Below are 20,652 nucleotides of genomic sequence, written 5' to 3'. Positions count from 1 at the left end.
TGATTTTTCGTCCTACTCAGTTTTGATGGATATTATCCTTTTACCCACTCCAGACATCTATTGGAGTATTTTACGGGAAAAAGGGGTCTGTGTGAAAAGCACAACTGAGTTACTCTAGTATCTAGCATTAAATTATCGCCTTACCAAACGTTGGGCGCCATGTAATGTAGTTCCTATATTCCCAATAGGCTCTGAGCATTGGAATAACATATACTATAGTTTAGACGTAGGACTGAGGTCGACTAGGTCTCTATCGTATATATTAAACTTAATTGTGAGTGCCAGCTAGCTCAGAGGTCACTAGAAAGTTTCTCGAAATCACAAGAAGGGATTAGTTTCTGACAACCGCATAAACATGACAACTTTGTTTCCCAAGAATAAGAATATATCCCTCAGAGTCGCTGAAATAATAGAGAAGTATTTCACTCAGTCAATCGTGCATGCTTCATTTCTACAGAGTTGCAGAGAAATAGAGAGACGGGCGTTTCCAATAAAAAGTTTTATTGAACAGTCTTCTTTCTCATGCAAGAGAAGTGAACTGCTACAATAGTTAGGCAGACTGTAAAGTATAATGCGTACAGCGTAAACAGTAATATGAAAATCCTAACTCACTACCACAAAATGCCTTCTGTGAATACCAAAATTAGTACGTTTAGGATTTTGTCTTAACTTAGTTCTGTGAATCGGCCCGGACATTTTGCATGTTGTATGCACTATGCATGTTTGACCTAGTTCCCACTTAAGGGTGAACTTCAGTGATCTGCTTAGAGTGCACAATATCCACAAATCTTATAAGCTGTGCGTATCAGTGAAACTGCGTGAAACTTCAGCAATAAAAATTTAGGCCATTGCGCGTAATCCCAGAAACTTAATTTGCTGTGCGCATCAGCGGAACCATCAGCCCGATTACTGATGGCACATATTTATATAGGGAGGAGTCACTTTAGTCTGGTGCTCAATTACAAGTGTAGATTTGAGTCTGGTGGTGCCTGATAGCTGAAATGCATATATTTGTTTACAGACAATTTCCTATATGTATGATTTATTATTCCTATTACAGCGCCTTCTACCATGAGAAGGCCTATCCTAGACCAGTGTGTGGACAAAGCACATGCAGACAAATCGAGGACAAAGGGATTGGGACATGGTCTAGGAACACTAACAATGAATCCTACATCAAACCTAACATTTATCTGATGGAGCACAACGAGCGATATAAAGTGATATTCTGAGAAAAAGTAAACTGGAGAATTGCTGCAAATGAAAGTACATTAAAAAAAACCTAATAAAGAAGCACATATCCACCGCTGTGTGACCTGGAAGCCGATTATTTCTCAATATAGCCCTTGTTTGTGATTACCTTACAGTGCTCACATTATCATCCGCACTGGAAGAGATGGGAGCCTGGGGTGTGTGGTCATTGAAGCTCATTTACATACAAAGGGGTTCACAACACACAGCACAAGCTGTTTACGTAAAATGCTTGTACACATAACTGGGTACAGTGACTCAGGTAACAGTGTGAGTTTTGTATGACAAGAGCAGGCAGTCTTAGTTGTTGAAACCTGATTGTCTGAAGGGTGCATCTTTAGCTCTTTTAACTGTTTGAGGGAGGGTGGCAGTCTCAAATTCTGGGGGTACAGCTACCAACAACACTCCTCATGGTTTTTAATTTTTGCATCTACTTTTTGCACCTGCTTTGCTTCTCTCATACTTCTGTCGGCAAAGGTAAAAGTGTCATCTACTACTTAACTCACTTTTGGTAACGTGGCTTGAGTAGTACAGTCTAAGGCACACTCAAAGGTAAAGCAACACAATGGAAGTCACAAATGTTAATACAGTGTAGTAAAAAGAGACAAGGAACTTTAAGATGCAAACCAAGGTTAGAAAAACAAGAATATTTAATAACTATTCAGAAGCAAAATCAAAAGGTCTCTGATTTAAGGATTAATAATTACAAAAACTGTCCTAAAGGAAATAACAGATACTGTTAGTCATGTACTCTAAACCAAACAAAAAGGTAAATGAATACCAAAAAATGCAGATCCACTGAATCAGTGTTTAAGGTGCACACAAAATAGTACCTGACCTCACTAGCCATGCTCAAGGGGCAAAGGTAAGTTCAGTCTCCGGCGGTGATGATTAACACTGGAATTTGATGCTAGGTTTTCTCTGAATCAGTCTCAGAAGGTGACGAGATGCACAGAAGTGGCTTGAAGTGCAAAATGCCCACAATGTAGAGTTAGGTCCCGCTCTACTCTCTGCGGACAGAGCTGCATCCCAATCTACCCTCTGTGGACAGAGCTGCGTACCGCTCTACTCTCTGTGGACAGAGCTGTATCCCATTCTACTCTCTGTTGACAGAGCTGCTCTCCACTCTACTGTCTGTGGACAGAGCTGTGTCCCACTCTACTGTCTGTGGACAGAGCCATGTTCCACTCTACTCTCTGCCGATGGAGCTGTGTCCCACTCTACTCTCTGCGGACCGAGCTGTGTACCACTCTACTTTCTGCAGATAGAGCTGCATCCCACTCTACTCTCTGCGGACAGAGCTATGTCCCACTCTACTCTCTGCGGACGGAGCTGCATCCCACTATACTGTCTGTGGACAACGCTGTGTACAACTCTACTCTGTGCGGATAGAGCAGCCACTCTAATCTCTGTGGACAGAGTTGCATCCCAGTCTACTCTCTGCTGACAGAGCTGTGTCCCACTCTACTGTCTGTGGAGAGAGCTGTGTCCCACTCTTCTCTCTGCGGACAGAGCTGTGTCCCACTTTACTGTCTTCGGAGAGAGCTGTGTCCCACTCTACTCTCTTAAGACTGAGCTGTGTCCCACAGGAAACAATATTTACTACGCAACAGACACAACCCATTACTTTACAACGTGGTCTTTACAACAACCATGTTGCTAACAAGCGTGTCATTACTTCTTGTGACGTCACTACATGTGACGTCATTGTGATTTGCATTTGATAATGGGCTCCTTTACTATTTTCCTTACTTGTGCCCTGTTTATTTGCATGACATGGTTCTATAGGTATTAAAAATAAACATATAAATTCACAGGTGTTCAGCCCGTTTCTCTGGTGATGTCAAACATTGACATGTATTCGGCTGCTTCTTCTATTTTTAGGTGAGTACAAATAATGTGTTGTTCCCCTCCTTCCATTTCTCTCTTTTTCTCCCCCTTTGTCTCTCTCGCTCTCTTTATCTCTCCCCCTCTCTATCTCCCACACACTCCTGTTAGCATTAGCTTCATGAATGTCACTGCCACTTCTGGCATTCATACGACAAATCCTTCAAAACATTTGAGAACAAGGGATAATCAGTGTGGAAGACGAGTTGCTGGAAGTGCAACTGATTGTACTGGCACATATATGCTTTTGATGTAGGATTTCACTATTTCATCACATTCTTCAAACAGAGTCTGCTGCTTACAGTGGCTCAATTCTGGTAAAAAGTAGAGTTTGGCAAGTCACAAAATGACTAGGGAGAGCCAAGTCGGAGAGGAGCCACTGGATATAAAAATAGGTTATTTCTTGAACACCTGTGTTTCACTTTAGTTCATTACATATACTGCAGTGGCATTTGTTAATAGTAATACATACATTTTACCAATGAAGCTTCATATCTCCAGAGCCCTGACAACATGTCCACTCTGGGTGTGTCGGGTTTATAGGTTTTATCACTATTTCAACAAGTTAGCTGAAAATACCATTGTTAGTCCCAGTATTGCTCAAAGTTGCTTTTACAGGAAGTGTGATCAGGTGCGATTGAATTTTTTTCTTTGTATCTCTTCTTCATCAAATAAAAATGAAGAATGTTTCTTTTAATCCACATTGTGCTCACTTCCCACTGTGTATCCTGGCGCATCATGTTGCTTTACTTTGTGTACGCAAGTGAACAATCTCTGGAAACAAACCCTTTTATAACTCTGCAAATACTGATATCTGTTTTTCTTCTTTACTGCTAGTCGCGTCTTCTATCAAAAGCCCTTCACACTTTCAGTGCCCTTCTATGTTTTCTCCCTGTGTGTTCGCTGATGACTTTGTAGCTCTCATAATTGACTAAAGATCTTCCCACATTCATTGCATTTGAATGGTTTTTCTCCTGTGTGAGTTCGCTGGTGATACCTTAATGCTGTAGATCCGCAAAAGCTACTGTCACATTCACTACAATGATAGGGTTTTCCCCCTGTGTGTGTTCGCTGATGACTTCTTAGGTGTGATAACCGACTATAGCTCTTCACACATTCACTGCACTTGAATGGCTTTTCCCCTGTGTGTGTTTGATTATGTCTTTGTAGGGTTGATAACTGACTAAAGCTCTTTACACATTCACTGCACTTGAATGGTTTTTCCCCTGTGTGTGTTCGATTATGTGTTTGAAGGTGTGATAACCGACTAAAGCACTTTGCACATTCACTGCACTTGAATGGTTTTTCCCCTGTGTGTGTTCGATTATGTGTTTGAAGGTGTGATAACCGACTAAAGCACTTTGCACATTCACTGCACTTGAATGGTTTTTCCCCTGTGTGTGTTCGATTATGTGTTTGAAGGTGTGATAACCGACTAAAGCACTTTGCACATTCACTGCACTTGAATGGTTTTTCCCCTGTGTGTATTCGCTGATGTTTTTGCAGGTTTGATAAGTGAATAAAGCACTTTGCACATTCACTGCACTGGTATGGTTTTTTCCCAGAGTGTGTTCGCTGATGTCCTTGTAGGTATTCTAATCGACTAAAGCTCTTCCCACATTCACTGCAGTTGAATGTTTTTTCCCCTGTGTGTGTTCGCTGATGTATTTGTAGGTCTGATAATTGACTAAAGCTCTTTAGACATTCATTGCACTTAAATGGTTTTTCTCCTATGTGAGCTCGCTGATGATTCCTTAATGCTGAAGAGCTGCGAAAACTACTGTCACATTCACTACAATGATAGGGTTTTTCCCCCGTGTGTGTTCGCTGATGACTTTTTAGGTCTGATAACTGACTAAAGCTCTTCACACATTCACTGCACTTGAATGGCTTTTCCCCTGTGTGTGTTCGCTGATGTCTTTGTAGGTCTGATAACTGACCACAGCTCTTCCCACATTCAATGCACTTGAATGGGTTTTCTCCTGTGTGACTTCGCTGATGATACCTTAATGCTGAAGAGCTGCGAAAATTACTGTCACATTCACTACAATGATAGGGTTTTTCCCCCGTGTGTGTTCGCTGATGACTTTGTAGGTATGATAAATGATTAAAGGTCTTCACACATTCACTGCACTTGAATGGTTTTTCCCCCGTGTGTGTTCGCTGATGACTTTGTAGGCTTGATAAATGACTAAAGCACTTTGCACATTCAGTACACTTGAATGTTTTTTCCCCTGTGTGTGTTCGATTATGTGTTTGAAGGTGCGATAACCGACTAAAGCACTTTGCACATTCACAGCACTTGAATGGTTTTTCCCCTGTGTGTATTCGGTGATGTGTTTGGAGGTTTATTAAGCGACTAAAGGACTTTGCACATTCACTGCACTGGTATGGTTTTTCCCCTGAGTGTGTTCGCTGATGACTTTGTAGGTCTGATAACTGACTAAAGCTCTTCATACATTCACTGCACTTGAATGGCTTTTCCCTTGTGTGTGTTCGCTGATGTCTTTGTAGGTCTGATAACTGACTAAAGCTCTTCCCACATTCATTGCACTTGAATGGTTTTTCTCCTGTGTGAGTTCGCTGATGATTCCTTAATGCTGAAGAGAAGCGATAACTCCTGTCACATTCACTACAATGATAAGGTTTTTCCCCCAAGTGAGTTCGCTGATGACTTTGTAGGTCTGATAACTGACTAAAGCTCTTTACACATTCACTGCACTTGAATGGTTTTTGTCCTGTGTACGTGTGCCGATGAAGCTTGAGTAGTGATGACAAACTAAAGCTTTTGCTACATGCGTATGATTCTTCTTTCTTGGTTAGTGTCTGTGGGTCGGGTATATATGTGTCTATATCCCATGACTGTATTTCCTGATGGACAAACATGGCTGATAAAGCACTTGTGTTTTTCTCACACACTTTATATGTGTGCAGTATTTAGCACATTTCATTTCTGTTTTAACAACAAAATGCGATAGCCACCAAATATTTGCCACACTCCTAATACGTAGAAGGTGTCTTTGTAGGCGATTGTGCCTTTAGATTGGATTATGGCTATGCATGCTTGCGGGTAAAGATGTATCTTCCTTCTGCCGGTGCAAATTGGGACAGTCTGTTGTATTGTTGATAGAAGAACTCCTCTTTCCTTTACCCGTCAGTTGTCCGGCTCCACTCTGTAGTGCTTTTCTCTGGTTACTGTGGTTTGGCCACAAAGAGTTTACAATTCACATAGAGGACTGGTGTTGGACACTTGTTTATGTAGGAGGTGATTTGTTATTGTTGTTGCCTTAATTTTCCTAAGGTCATTTCTTCGTCTTGTGGTGTGGAGGTGCACAGCTCAGCCTCTTGCAATCACTGAACTGCCCTTGATGCTTGATCCGGGATCTGTCAGTTTGTGTGCAGGTTCCTCTGTCGCTGACTGCGCTGATGTTTTCCTGAATACTGTAGCTCATTCTTTCTGCTATAATTGAAGATTTACAGCATTTGCTTGATTATTGATGGTCATTTCATACATTCAAGGCTTGTTTTCTGTTGGATGTAAAGATATTTAAAATTACTAAATTGAAACATAATGGAATGAGAATTCACAATGTTTAACTGGTTGTAAAAGACATTTCAGGGGAGATTTACCAAATCTCCGCGCAATGCAGCGCAGCCCCCCCCCCAGAGGCTGCGCTGCGTTGCGCGACAAGGGGGGAGCAGAAGAGCACCATATTTTCAAAGATATGGCTCTCTCCTTCCCTTTCCCTTGCGCCAGCACTGATTACAGGGGGCCTGCGCCATGCACACACCTTAGCACTAGGGTGTGTGTGAGTCCAGCATAGGTTTTGTACAGGAAGGACAGCCTTCCGGTACAAATACTATGCGTAGACACGAGGAGAAAGCTTTTCCCACTTTGTATCGTGTTGCACAGTGCAGCATGCATGCAAAGTCAGAAAAGGAAGGAGAAATTATAGCATTTCTCCTTCCTTGCGCCTAGTTTAAAAGGGTGCAGTTTCCTCACGCAAAACCCAATCTACTGTATTTGGTAAATTGGGTTTAGCGTGACAAACCTTGGGTGGTTGCACGAGAACGCCCATGCCCCCCCCTTGGCAGGACCCCATGGTGCAAAGTAATGTGAAGCAGTGTTATGCCATACTTCACATTACTTTTACATTATTTCCAATGCTAAACAAGATTAGCGCTGGAAAGCAGATTAGAAAAAAACATTTTGCGCTGCTTTGTGCCACTTTTGTGACACAAACACGGTGCAAAATCTTCGTAAATCCCCCCCTTCTTCTTTACCGCCTTTGAAACTTAGCAAGGAATATTTCATCATACACAGATATTTAACTAAAAGTTCATTTGATCACGTGACATCTTATTAAGGTCTGAAAAAGAGGTGATTTACCAGTGTTCACAGAGTAAACAAAACAGAGTTAGCAAAGTAAGGGCGCTCACGGAGCACCCAAGTGCTAGAGGTTTAACTTCAGATAGACTCATATGGTCGAGATTTCATTTAAACAACAATAGAGTTTCAAAAAAGAGATGGATCGGGGTGGGCTGCAAAATTTCCAGTAACTTTCCATGAAGTATACAACAAAAATAACTCCATTCACACACTTCTTCTCGTTCCTTTCCGATTCACTTAAGATCATTTCAAATACCAACTCTTGTCTTTACTCGCTGATCATAAGTCACCTTTGAAACTTTCAACAGCTCCCTTGGTTCAAGCATTTCTGGTTTTTTCTAACCGAAGATTGGAACATTATTGTGAGTTGAGGGGGGTTTCCTATCGCCATAACATCTGTCCATCTCCCTGAAACTAGTGCAGCTTACAGCACCCGGTTCTGGCCCTGAAAGACAACTTTAATAAACAAGTCTTTAGTTCTTCCTAAAGCAGATAAAGTTCTGTAAGATGCAGCTCCTTCAGGGGCTTTTTTGTAAAACAGAACAAGGGGTTCACTGTAAGGCCCATCCTTTACATTATAAGCGCAGATAAGGTAAACAAACGTTGATTCATATAATTTAATATCTCAATGATATCAGTCATTTAGTAATTATAGAGAATCCATCACAACCAATAATTTACCTGACATATCCCTGCAGCAGATGTCTGCATATTACTCCTTTTCCCCCCTTTTCCACCAATACATGGCATCTGGCATGATGTTGTCCGTTTGGGGCCCAGGATGCCACTTTGTGACTGGATGGGCATTTGGAAGAGCGGGAGGAGGTGTCAGTTATCCACTGGTGATGCGGCATTTCTACCTTTCCATATTTCTCATATTCAAGTTTACCTAGTTTCCTGTCCTGCGGCCCCCCTACTGCCCTTTGACTCTGCACTCACTCCGTGGGGTTCATCAGAAGTCAGATAACGGCCTGATAGTCACAAGGCCATGGATCTCACTTCTTCTACAACACTTATTGCAGACATAGGGCCTAGTTGTCCAACAGATTATTGCCTCAAAATTAGGGGTGATGAAGAATTCTGAAATGCCTGTGGATCTCACAAAGTTATCCAAAAAACTCCACAAAATTATGCAGAATGGAGCTTTTTTTCTCTAGCGGTTCGCCAACGGTAAGGTGGTTCGCGCTTGTGAGAAAAAAAACAAGCTAGACCTCCAGGCGAAATTTCTCATTGCGGGAGGTCACGGCAGGTCGCAACCACTCGAGTGTAGAAATTTGCCATTCTCGTTGATGAAGCTGCCAATTAAGTAGAATGTCAAATTGAGTGGCAGAACACAGCAGCGCCCTCTGGCGCGATGCCTAGTGCAGTTTGTGCTGATTTTACAGTGTGGGACAATATCCTGGCACTAAACATCAGTGAAAGCAGCGCAACTTAACAAACTCTGCTACTAGCAGAAGTCCGCGGAGTGTGGCTGAGTTTCTCTGGCACTTCGTGGAGTTCCGCGGAGTAAAACTCTGCGAACTATACCAAGGACTAATTAAAACGTGACAGATATCCTGTCTGTCTTATTATAATTGCCACAGAATATAATGCATTTTTAATGGAGCGGGCAGGATACCGGTCACATTTGTGATGGAGTAAACCATCCGCTGAAATCTAAATCAGGCCTTTGGAGTACATTATGTCCTGTGTGGCTAGCTGGGCTTGAGGGATCTTGTGGTTTGTGGGTCTCTCACTGCTTTGAGATCACGGCAAGGCAGAGCTTCCTTCCAGGCCGGACTTCCATCAGCTGTGCCTTGTGCAGATCTTCTTTCAAGGCAGGACTTCTGTTAGCTGCTCCTTGTGCAGATCTTCCTTCCAGGCAGGGCTTTAGTCTGCTGCATCTTGTGCAGATCTTCCTCCCAGGAAGGACTTCTGTCAGCTGTGCCTTGGGCTGTTCTTCCTTCCAGGCAGGACTTCTCTCAGCTGTGCCTCGTGCAGATCTTCCTTCCAGGCAGGACTTCTCTCAGCTGTGCCTCGTGCAGATCTTCCTTCCAGGCAGGACTTCTCTCAGCTGTGCCTCGTGCAGATCTTCCATCCAGGCAGGGCTTCTGTCAGCTGTGCCTTGTGCAGATTTTCCTTCCAGGCAGGACTTCTGTCAGCTACGCCTTGTGCAGATTTTTTGATTTCCCTGTATCACACAAGGATATCGTTTTGGGAGGTGTCTGGCTCCACTGCGGCCACACTGGAATGGTGCATTGTTATGACTTTTGTTTTATGTGTTCTTAGCTTTTGACATTTCTTTTCTTTATCTCTGTTACTAGTAGTGGATACCAGGGAGCATGTGAAGGTCGCAGATATCGCTATACCCTAATTTGGTTTATACTTTGCCCTCACATTATCTTTTAACCCCTTCAGTGCTAATGACAAGGGTAACTCGTCATGTAGGGCCCATTGATTTCAATGGAAAGTCAATGGACCTACATGCACACCCCTTAGCAGCCAAGTGGTTAAACTTGCTAATATTGTGCTGAGTAGTACTATGGTTTCGTACATGCTTCTCCAGCACACCCTTTCTATAGAGTAGCGATCGAGGCTTGCAAATAGTTGCTTTAACATTCCACAATGTCTCACTAACTCTTAATCAAGGCACAGCGGCGTGGTTTTGGGGGCTTTCGCCTTTAAACCTCTGACATTATCTGCACGATCTGCCCTCTATGTAGGGATTCATGCCCTAAGTTAGCACTACTTACTAGAACAACAAGAAAGTACTAGTGGGTCTGAAAAAAAGGGAAGGTTTACGGTGTATGTAGGACAGTGCAAACAACATGAGACCCCTGAGCTCAACCAATCAACAGTGGTATACAGTGACAACCCGATAGATGGTCAAAGATACCCATCAGTCATCACTCGGAACCGCCCTTCATCATTTGGGATTTTTTTTAAACCATCTATACAGATATGTTTTGTTCAGACAGAAAGAGACCATGATGTGAATGGATCTCATCCACTGAGCAAACAATAGTATGGTCTACCACTCTTCCGAACTAGTGAGTGGTCAAGTGTGATGTGACTGAGGGAGTGCAGTGCAGAAAAAGTTTTTACGTGAAAAATGATAAACAAAGAGGTGTGTTTAAAATTGGATGAGGGAGCATAGAACAGACTTAATTCGGATGATGCTCACTCCGCCAATATTAAAAATTTGTTAAAGACAGTTTGAAAAATGCGCTGTCTATGGATGGAACTAGGTCGACATGTTTCAGCAACAAGTGGACACAATTGTCCTTGCTTTCTTCAGGACCTTTACAACAAATAAATGCTACTGCATGAATAAAATAAATAATAAGTGACAACTAAAAAGGCAAGTGTAACAGACAAGTACAGAGATCACCTGCAATATCCAGGTGACGGTTCTTGTCTTTAGCTTACAGCTTATGTCGTTCACTAGAAGGTCAGAACAAAAAAGAGTCACAGGTCAAACACACTGACTACATACAGACAACCTCACATATACGCTAGGTCACATAAAAGTGGACCTTAGACTTAGTCAAACTAATAGTGCTGACTCTAAACACTCATAAAAGTAATGTAATAGGTATGCCATATCTGGATATATAATTTATATGCCAAATGTAAAAGAGTACATCTTACCATAGCTTGTAAGACGTGAAGACCTCACCCCACCTGGCAGTGGCTCAGGAGTAGAGTGAAGCACCGCTCTATAGAACATGAAAAAAGGGTATGTTTTTCCAAAGTGTACATAAACCTGCATTGTAAAGCAGCCTTCAATAGACTAAGCGTGAACAGGAAGTTAAGAATACGGGATATGCAGAGTCGTAAATTACAACTCCACATCAGTCTTTAGAGTCTCTCGGAGATGGTTAACAGATTTAGCCTGTTGCCGAGAGTCCCCGAAAACGAGACTCCTGTATTCGAAACGAGGTGCAAATTAGTTGTTAAACTGCAATATGTCAATCGGTACTTCAGAATGAAGTAAATCGCTTAATGTCTCATTAGCAAACGCAGGGGAAAAAACGTGGCAGTCATACCTAACCGTCGGTACTTCCTGGCCGGCGTCTGAACCGACTGGGGAGGCACCGAACGGTCGATGCGTGTCTCAATAGGAGAGGAATCCTGATTGGCCGTAGCAGACACGTGACAGGCTCTACGCGCCATAGGCTAGATGACGATCTGAGGAGTAAAAAAGCTCGTCATTGGTGTTGGTACGTTCTCTAGGTAACCAGAGTGTTTGTATATATTATACTGGGGCCGATCGCTTGCAATTGAGCCCGTATATGTGCCCAAAGGGCTATGATCAATACTCATACGAAAGGCTTACAGGGGGAAGGGTGCTCTTCTTTAGCCACAATTAGGAGTCAAACACTCGTGGCCAAGGCAAAACGACTGAATAAACTCTGACACGCATGTGTCAAGAGTATAGTGTGGATGGTATTTATGAAAATTGTATCTCTCAAAAGTTGTGTCTTTCCTCAACACCAAACACAATAAATTGGATGGCAAGTCATCAAAGTGACAGGGCTCCGTGATAATGTGAGAAAGTAGGAAACGAGCCTAAGAATCACAATGTTCGTCATTAATGGAGGTACGTTACCTAGGTAACCAGTGTGTTAGTATACATAGTAGTGTAGCCGGTCGCTATCATTTGGCCCACATTTGTATCCATAAGGTTGTGACGAATACTCATAGACTTGCCCGCCTTAAAGACTTAAAGACTTAAAAGTGGAGAAATACCCCTCTCAGAGTCAAACCCACTAAATATGGTGACAAGTCATAGTGTTAACAGGGCTGAGTGGTAGGAACCAAATATGAAAATATATTTATATAAATATATATTGTGATTGACATTGCTGGTCTCAAAGATGAGACTATAACTATTCATATGCTCACAGGGTTGACCAGGGAATTTCATTGTTGAGACCATTGTGGTGGGTATCCAGCCTCAGGACCCATCTCTGTTCCCTCAAGAGAAGGAATTTTGTTACATCTGAAGTGTGGGAAGGAATAAAGGGTTGTTCTAGCACTGTCCATTGGAATGCAGTAGAAGGATGGTTAGCTTCTAAGAAGTGTGTCGTGAGCTTGGTGGCCTGCCTCTTGCAACGGATAGTGCTCTTATGTTCTGATATCCTAATGCGTATTTTCCGTGTGATCCAGCATCGTAATTAATTTAAGCAGACATATCCTGACTCCAACAGAGGACAAGGTCCTTAACAAAGGTCTCGGATTCGTACCGACCCATCGGAATGACCATTTCGAGACTCGTTTGGAGCTCGCGAATTTCCTCAGGAAAATCAGATTACACTTCTTCTTTGCGGACAAAGAACCATCAACACAAGATGACAGGGACATCAACACTGGGTTGAAGTGTAAGTCTACTTTTACGCCTCCCACCCATTTGATGCCACCACAGGTTCTAGCCTTTGAACAGGCTATTGAGAAAGAAGTAGAGAGTCTTTTCTCCGAAAACAAAAAGATCTTTCATAACCTACCCAAATTAGAACATCTGGCACTCAAATCCTTAACTGCCAACAAGGAACTAACCATCAAACCGGCTGATAAAGGCGGATCCATTGTTTTACTCGACACCGATGCCTACCGTTCCGAATGTTTGCGACAGCTCAATAACAGGAATGAGTACCACCTTCTTGAACAAAGACCCGACTGAAGAATTAAAATTGACAATCAGGACGATGATTGAAGAGGCTTCATCGGAGGGTTGGATTACTCAAGCTGAAGCCACCTTCTTATATACTGAACATCCGAAGATGCCTTATTTTTATGCCTTGCCCAAGGTTCATAAACAACAGAGGCCGCCCCCTGGCCGGCCAATCATCTCCGGCATAGGTTCGGCCCTAGAACTTTTGTCTACGTTCGTGGACCATTTCTTGCGACCTATGGTGCAAGAAATGCCCACGTATCTCAAGGACACCACGGACGTTTTACGTCTGTTACCGGACATTGATTTCGATATTACCACAGACCTCCTCATCTCATTCGATGTCGAGGCACTCTATACCTCCATCCCACAGGACGAGACTCTAGAAGTTATCCACTCGTTGTTGGATTCGAAAGATCTAAACAGCATAACACCGGTCCATTTCATCATGGCTTGTGCCACTTTGGCCATGAAGCAGAATTTCTTTCGATTTGAAGACAACATCTACCTGCAGGTGTCTGGCACGAGTATGGGGAGCGTTTACGCCCCCAGTCTAGCGAATTTGTATGTTCACTCCTTTGAACAGCAACACATCTTCAGTGACCGCAATCCCTACACCGATAACCTAAAAACCTGGAAAAGGTATATCGATGACATTCTGGTGGTCTGGCGGGGCTCCAGTGAACACTGCCTTGAATTCCTGGAATGGCTCAACACCAGGAACTCCTTTCTCAAATTCACCATCGAGATTGGAGGCCTCACCCTTGCTTTCCTTGACTTGTTAATTGTGGCTAAACCTGATGGACTACAATCAGAACTATATAGGAAACCAACTTCAAGGAACTCACTCCTGTTGTTCGATAGTCATCACCCCAGGAGAATCTCCCTTTCGGACAATTTTTGCGGGTTCAAAGGAACTGTTCCACTACTGCAGCCTACAAAGAACATGCGAATACTTTGGGCAATCAGCTCATTACACGCAAGTATCCACATAAGCTGGTACGTCGATCAATGAAACGGGCTATGAATAACAATCGTTCTGCTCTGTTGGAACCATCTATACCCAAAGCTCCATTGGAAAGACTTACGTTTGTACATACATTTGGGACTCTTTCCAATAATATCCAGAAATCAGTCAAAAAACACTGGCCAATTCTTAATTCTAGACGTCTGACTCTTCCACACCCTCTGTTCTCATTCAAGAGAGGCCCCAATTTGAGGGACAGATTGGTGCATACAAGACCCCTTGAAGAACAACCCAGGGTTTTGGGGTCACTATGGGACCTTCCGCCAGTCATAGGACATCACCCTTGTGGTGCCTGCCAAGCCTGCCCACAAACCAAAAAAACGACAGAGATAGATATAGGAACAATGCGACCTTGGAAACAAAACAAATTCACTAACTGCAACAGTGAATGCCTAGTCTATCTCATCACTTGCCCTTGTGGATACAAGTACGTGGGGATGACCACACGTAAAATACGCATTAGGATATCAGAACATAAGAGCACTATTCGTTGCAAGAGGCAGGCCACCAAGCTCACGACACACTTCTTAGAAGCTAACCATCCTTCTACTGCATTCCAATGGACAGTGCTAGAACAAACCTTTATTCCTTCCCACACTTCAGATGTAACAAAATTCCTTCTCTTGAGGGAACAGAGATGGGTCCTGAGGCTGGATACCCACCACAATGGTCTCAACGATGAAATTCCCTGGTCAACCCTGTGAGCATATGAATAGTTATAGTCTCATCTTTGAGACCAGCAATGTCAATCACAATATATATTTATATAAATATATTTTCATATTTGGTTCTTACCACTCAGCCCTGTTAACACTATGACTTGTTACCATATTTAGTGGGTTTGACTCTGAGAGGGGTATTTCTCCACTTTTAAGTCTTTAAGTCTTTAAGGCGGGCAAGTCTATGAGTATTCGTCACAACCTTATGGATACAAATGTGGGCCAAATTATAGCGACCGGCTACACTACTATGTATACTAACACACTGGTTACCTAGGTAATGTACCTCCATTAATGACGAACGTTGTGATTCTTAGGCTCGTTTCCTAGTTTCTCACATTATCACGGAGCCCTGTCACTTTGATGACTTGCCATCCAATTTATTGTGTTTGGTGTTGAGGAAAGACACAACTTTTGAGAGATACAATTTTCATAAATACCATCCACACTATACTCTTGACACATGCGTGTCCGAGTTTATTCAGTCGTTTTGCCTTGGCCACGAGTGTTTGACTCCTAATTGTGGCTAAAGAAGAGCACCCTTCCCCCTGTAAGCCTTTCGTATGAGTATTGATCATAGCCCTTTGGGCACATATATGGGCTAAATTTCAAGCGATCGGCCACAGTATAATGTATACAAACACTCTGGTTACCTAGAGAACGTACCAACACCAATGACGAGCTTTTTTACTCCTCAGATCGTCATCTAGCCTATCACAAGGCGCGTAGAGTCTGTCACGTGTCTGCTACGGCCAATCAGGATTCCTCTCTTATTGAGACACGCATCGACTGTTCGGTGCCTCCCCAGTCGGTTCAGACGCCGGCCAGGAAGTACCGACGGTTAGGTAAGACTGCCACGTTTTTTCCCCTGCGTTTGCTAATGAGACATCAAGCGATTCACTTCATTCTGAAGTACCGATTGACATATTGCAGTTTAACAACTAATTTGCACCTCGTTTCAGATACAGGAGTCTCGTTTTCGGGGACTCCCGGCAACAGGATAAATCTGTTAACCATCTCCGAGAGACTCTAAAGACTGATGTGGAGTTGTAATTTACGACTCTGCATATCCCGTATTCTTAACTTCCTGTTCACGCTTAGTCTATTGAAGGCTGCTTTACAATGCAGGTTTATGTACACTTTGGAAAAACATACCCTTTTTTCATGTTCTATAGAGCGGTGCTTCACTCTACTCCTGAGCCACTGCCAGGTGGGGTGAGGTCTTCACGTCTTACAAGCTATGGTAAGATGTACTCTTTTACATTTGGCATATAAATTATATATCCAGATATGGCATACCTATTACATTACTTTTATGAGTGTTTAGAGTCAGCACTATTAGTTTGACTAAGTCTAAGGTCCTCTTTTATGTGACCTAGCGTATATGTGAGGTTGTCTGTATGTAGTCAGTGTGTTTGACCTGTGACTCTTTTTTGTTCTGACCTTCTAGTGAACGACATAAGCTGTAAGCTAAAGACAAGAACCGTTACCTGGATATTGCAGGTGATCTCTGTACTTGTCTGTTACACTTGCCTTTTTAGTTGTCACTTATTATTTATTTTATTCATGCAGTAGCATTTATTTGTTGTAAACTTCCTGAAGAAAGCAAGGACAATTGTGTCCACTTGTTGCTGAAACATGTCGACCTAGTTCGATCCCTAGACAGCGCATTTTTCAAACTGTCTTTAACAAATTTTTCATATTGGCGGAGTGAGCATCATCCGAATAAAGTCTGTTCTATGCTCCCTCATCCAATTTTAAACACACCTCTTTGTTTATCATTTTTCACGTAAAAACTTTTTCTGCACTGCACTCCCTCAGTCACATCACACTTGACCACTCACTAGTTCCGAAGAGTGGTAGACCATACTATTGTTTGCTCAGTGGATGAGATCCATTCACATCATGGTCTCTTTCTGTCTGAACAAAACATATCTGTATAGATGGTTTTTAAAAAATCCCAAATGATGAAGGGCGGTTCCGAGTGATGACTGATGGGTATCTTTGACCATCTATCGGGTTGTCACTGTATACCACTGTTGATTGGTTGAGCTCAGGGGTCTCATGTTGTTTGCACTGTCCTACATACACCGTAAACCTTCCCTTTTTTTCAGACCCTCTGGTACTTTCTTGTTGTTCCGTATCATTGGGGGCCGTTCCCAGAGCTTGGTCTTTAAATATTCCCCCGGGTCCTACCCTACCGTAGTGTTTTGTTGTTAGCACTACTTACTAGCCTTTTGCTCATAATCTTGTTCAGAGACTACACGCTGGTAGTAATGGATCCCAATACCTTGATCCTCATCTCTCCCAACCTGACGCCGTCGAGCCGGAAGGCTTTCCGAATTGTTTACCCCCCCAATCTTCCTAAAAATGCTGCAAAAAACTTCAAACAGACTACCTAAAAACCATCCGGAAACCCTTATATCTGACCTGGCCTTCTCCTTCGGAAAGGGTGCTACCATAAAAAATTACCTCAACTTCTAAACCAAACGCCATGCTCAATGGCGGAAGGCCATGTTCTCTCTACTTAGGATCTCCGCTACAGTGAAAACTCCACATGGTCTCAGACTGTTGGTTGTACCCTCCTCGTCCTTCAAGGCTGAGGTCACCATCGCCCTTTATAAAAACGGAACCATACTTATACAAGCTTCTGATCTTTTTCCCCACCATCAAGAATGCAGTGGCTAACACCACTCCCGACCTTCTCGGTGGGGCGAGCTCCCAAACAGCCCCCAGTCTTTGCTCAGTCTATCATCTGCCCCCCCTCCTCTTCTCGCTGAACATAGCCTTTTTATGAAGGGACCACCTGCGGCTAGCTCAACACACTCCCCACTGAGGCCTGTTTTGGGCCTGTTTTGAATGAGGCGCAAATTCTTTTTCCTACCCTTCTCCCTCCTCTCTCTGAACATAGCTCCTCTCCAAAGGGACCATCGCCAGCTATCTTAACGCAAAATATTCATTCCACATCCATACCTGCCCTGACGGAGTCGTAACAGTACAGTCCGTACTCCAGCCCTCCTGTCCCCCACCTCACCGTTAGATAGTTCTTACTCACCATGTTCCTGTGGTCACAACACCGCCCTGCCAAGCTCCAAGATCCCTTCCTTCAGTCCTAACCGCAAGTCTGACCACCTCCCCCGAGCCTCTATGGGTCCTCATCCTACAGGACCCCTCCTCACCCATCCTTTCCAGACCTCCCTGTCCACAGCTCCATTCCCCTGAACCCCTTGCGTCTAGACTCATTCTCTTCATACCTGATAGTCTTTCCCCCGATCCCACTAGCTCTGCTCCATCGCAGGGCACGCCGAACATACCCTCCCATCCTTTTTCTCTCACCTCGCTGGAAGCTCGACTGAACAAGATCATACACTGGCTCCAACAACTTAAGGCGGAGGTACGCAGCATTCTGCTTATCACTAAGGAGCTGTCTAATGCTAGATTCAGTCACCCCATTACATACAAGCAACAACGCCGCCCGCCCATAACTAAGGCATCCAGTCTGCTATCTTCTATTCATGGCGGTCTCCATCCTACCTCACCCACTCACACAACTGGGCCTCTGCCCGCACCCTAATGACCCCTCTCGCTCGTACAGATGTAGAGCCTCATTGTCTGATATGGATATTCAGTCTCCTGTGCCTTCTTACGGCATGGGTCACCCCTCCTCAGCTTCAAGAGGGCAACAAATTGAGCCCATCCTCTCAGATCCCTTTAGGGAAACAAGGTCTAAAACCAGATCTTTAAACGAGTACAACCGCAGGAGAATCACCACCACCCTACCTACACCAACGGACACCAACATAAATCTGAAATGCTTGCTCCTTAACTGCAGGTCAGCTGTTAAACATGCAGTGGACATTGCCGACCTCCTCCTTGACCAGGATCCTGACCTTGTTATGCTTACGGAAACCTGGCTAAATGAATCAGCTGCTCCCATCCTTGACCTTCTATTGCCTCCCAATTTTGATATCATCAGGTTGGACAGAGCTACTGGCCAAGGGGGAGGCATTGCATGTTTACACCGTAGCAATTTATCAGTGAAGGTACTACATGCTGACCCACTCTCTTCCGGTGAATATCTGTGTATTGAAGTATCCAGTCAAAATAAGCACTCATGCAAATTGCACACTTATTACCACCCACCTCGAGACAACCTTCCCTTCATTGAACAGCTCATGGACATCATTGCGGATAATGAGGATTTCCATGGCACTCATGTCTTCCTGGGAGATTTCGATCGGCATTGGAATGATGGAAATGATCTGGGGGTCAATAGCCTCAAAGCTTTCCATTCTGACCTCAACTTAATTCAACTCTGTGACAGTCCGACTCACATAAAAGGAGCTACCTTAGATCTTGTCATTGCCAAACCCAAAGCCATCCTTCTGGAGTCTATCCTCCCTTGTGATTGGACAGATCACTTCTGCATCACCTTCCTCGCCCTGAATTCGGGAAGTGCAAGTGGATCCCAGACTAAGAACCCAAAACAGATGAAAAGATGTCTACAAGATTTGACCGACCGTTGCGATAATATTCTGCCCCCGTCATCAAACATGTCGGACGTCCATGACCTTATGGACAACTATAACAAGACTAGGATTAATATACTCGACTCTGTTGCACTGGTACAGCTTAAAAGACAGTCCGCCAAAGCCTCCAAACCTTGGTTCCATAAGAGTCTTACTTCCGAAAGAAGAGACTTAAGAATGGCAGAAAGGTGATGGCGTTCCCATCCCTCCCTCGAACACCTACACCAATTGAGATCCCGGAGATGCCTCTACAATAAACACATCAGGTGCTCAAAGGCTACCTTCCTCAGAACGCAACTTGACCAAGCAAAAAATCGGCCAAAAAACTGTTCGAAATCATCAAGGATCAAACTTACAGTCATTCCAACCTCTCACCACTGGCTCAAGGTTCGCTGCCGAGTTGTGAACAGTTTCTTGGAGAAGTCCTTGAAGATGGAATCTGACTTACGCGATACCCTTGAGCAACTGTCGAGCTGCCCACAGACCTCCGTACGTCACCCGAGTGCAGATACACTCCATATGCTCCCCTATATCCCCAAAAACAATGCTTCCTGGAGCTCATTCCAAACGGTGGATGAATTCACTATTCGCAAAAGGCTGATGTCCTTGAAACCTTCCAATCATTACACCGACCCTTTACCCGCGAATCTGTTCCCGGAAGTCAGATCCTCCCTACTAACACTCTTGACCAGGATCGTAAATGCTTCTCTCAGTCAAGGTGATATTCCTGATTGCCTTAAAGTGGGCCAAGTTACCCCAATTCTAAAGAAATCATCAGCGGATCCCACAGATCATCATAACTTTTGCCCAATTTCCAACATCCCCACCTTGGCCAAGCTACTGGAGAAATGTGTGCTCGCCCAACTCTGTAACCATATCGATCAATGTCAATCTGGTTTCCGCGCGGTCATAGTACATGTTGGACTTGGCCCTTCTGGCGGGTTCAACCCCGAACTTTTTGCTTTTTAATTGTGACATTGTATTAGTGATTCTTGGTTTCTGCACACTTTCACTGTGTCCCAGTGGAAAGTGCGTGCGCACTTTGTGTTTGTGTGGAGAGATAGGCCTGCCCTCCCATAGGAATGCATGGGGAATGTATGTATCCATGTTAGTTCCTGATGCGTGGGGAGTGCAGGCTCGAGTTTGGTATGTGTAAACTCGTGAGATTGAAAGCTGCGCGATGATGTATGCGGCGT

The 20,652-nt window shown here is 43.7% G+C and overlaps 1 protein-coding gene across 1 annotated transcript in view; it reads right to left on the bottom strand.

The window, feature by feature from the left end:
- Nucleotides 1–2,470: 2,470 nt before the first annotated feature.
- The window catches only part of LOC144759213 (uncharacterized), a 163,938-nt gene continuing 145,756 nt past the window's right edge, over nucleotides 2,471–20,652 (bottom strand). Inside the window, exon 8 of the mRNA XM_078646474.1 lies at nucleotides 2,471–6,042. Coding sequence (XP_078502600.1) covers nucleotides 4,060–6,042 — 1,983 coding nt within the window. The 3' untranslated portion in view covers nucleotides 2,471–4,059. The remainder of the gene's footprint in view (nucleotides 6,043–20,652) is intronic.

This window comes from Lissotriton helveticus, chromosome 1_1, assembly GCF_964261635.1.
Source record: "Lissotriton helveticus chromosome 1_1, aLisHel1.1, whole genome shotgun sequence".
Lineage (NCBI taxonomy): Eukaryota > Metazoa > Chordata > Amphibia > Caudata > Salamandridae > Lissotriton > Lissotriton helveticus.
This window is presented reverse-complemented; position numbering and strand designations above follow the sequence as displayed.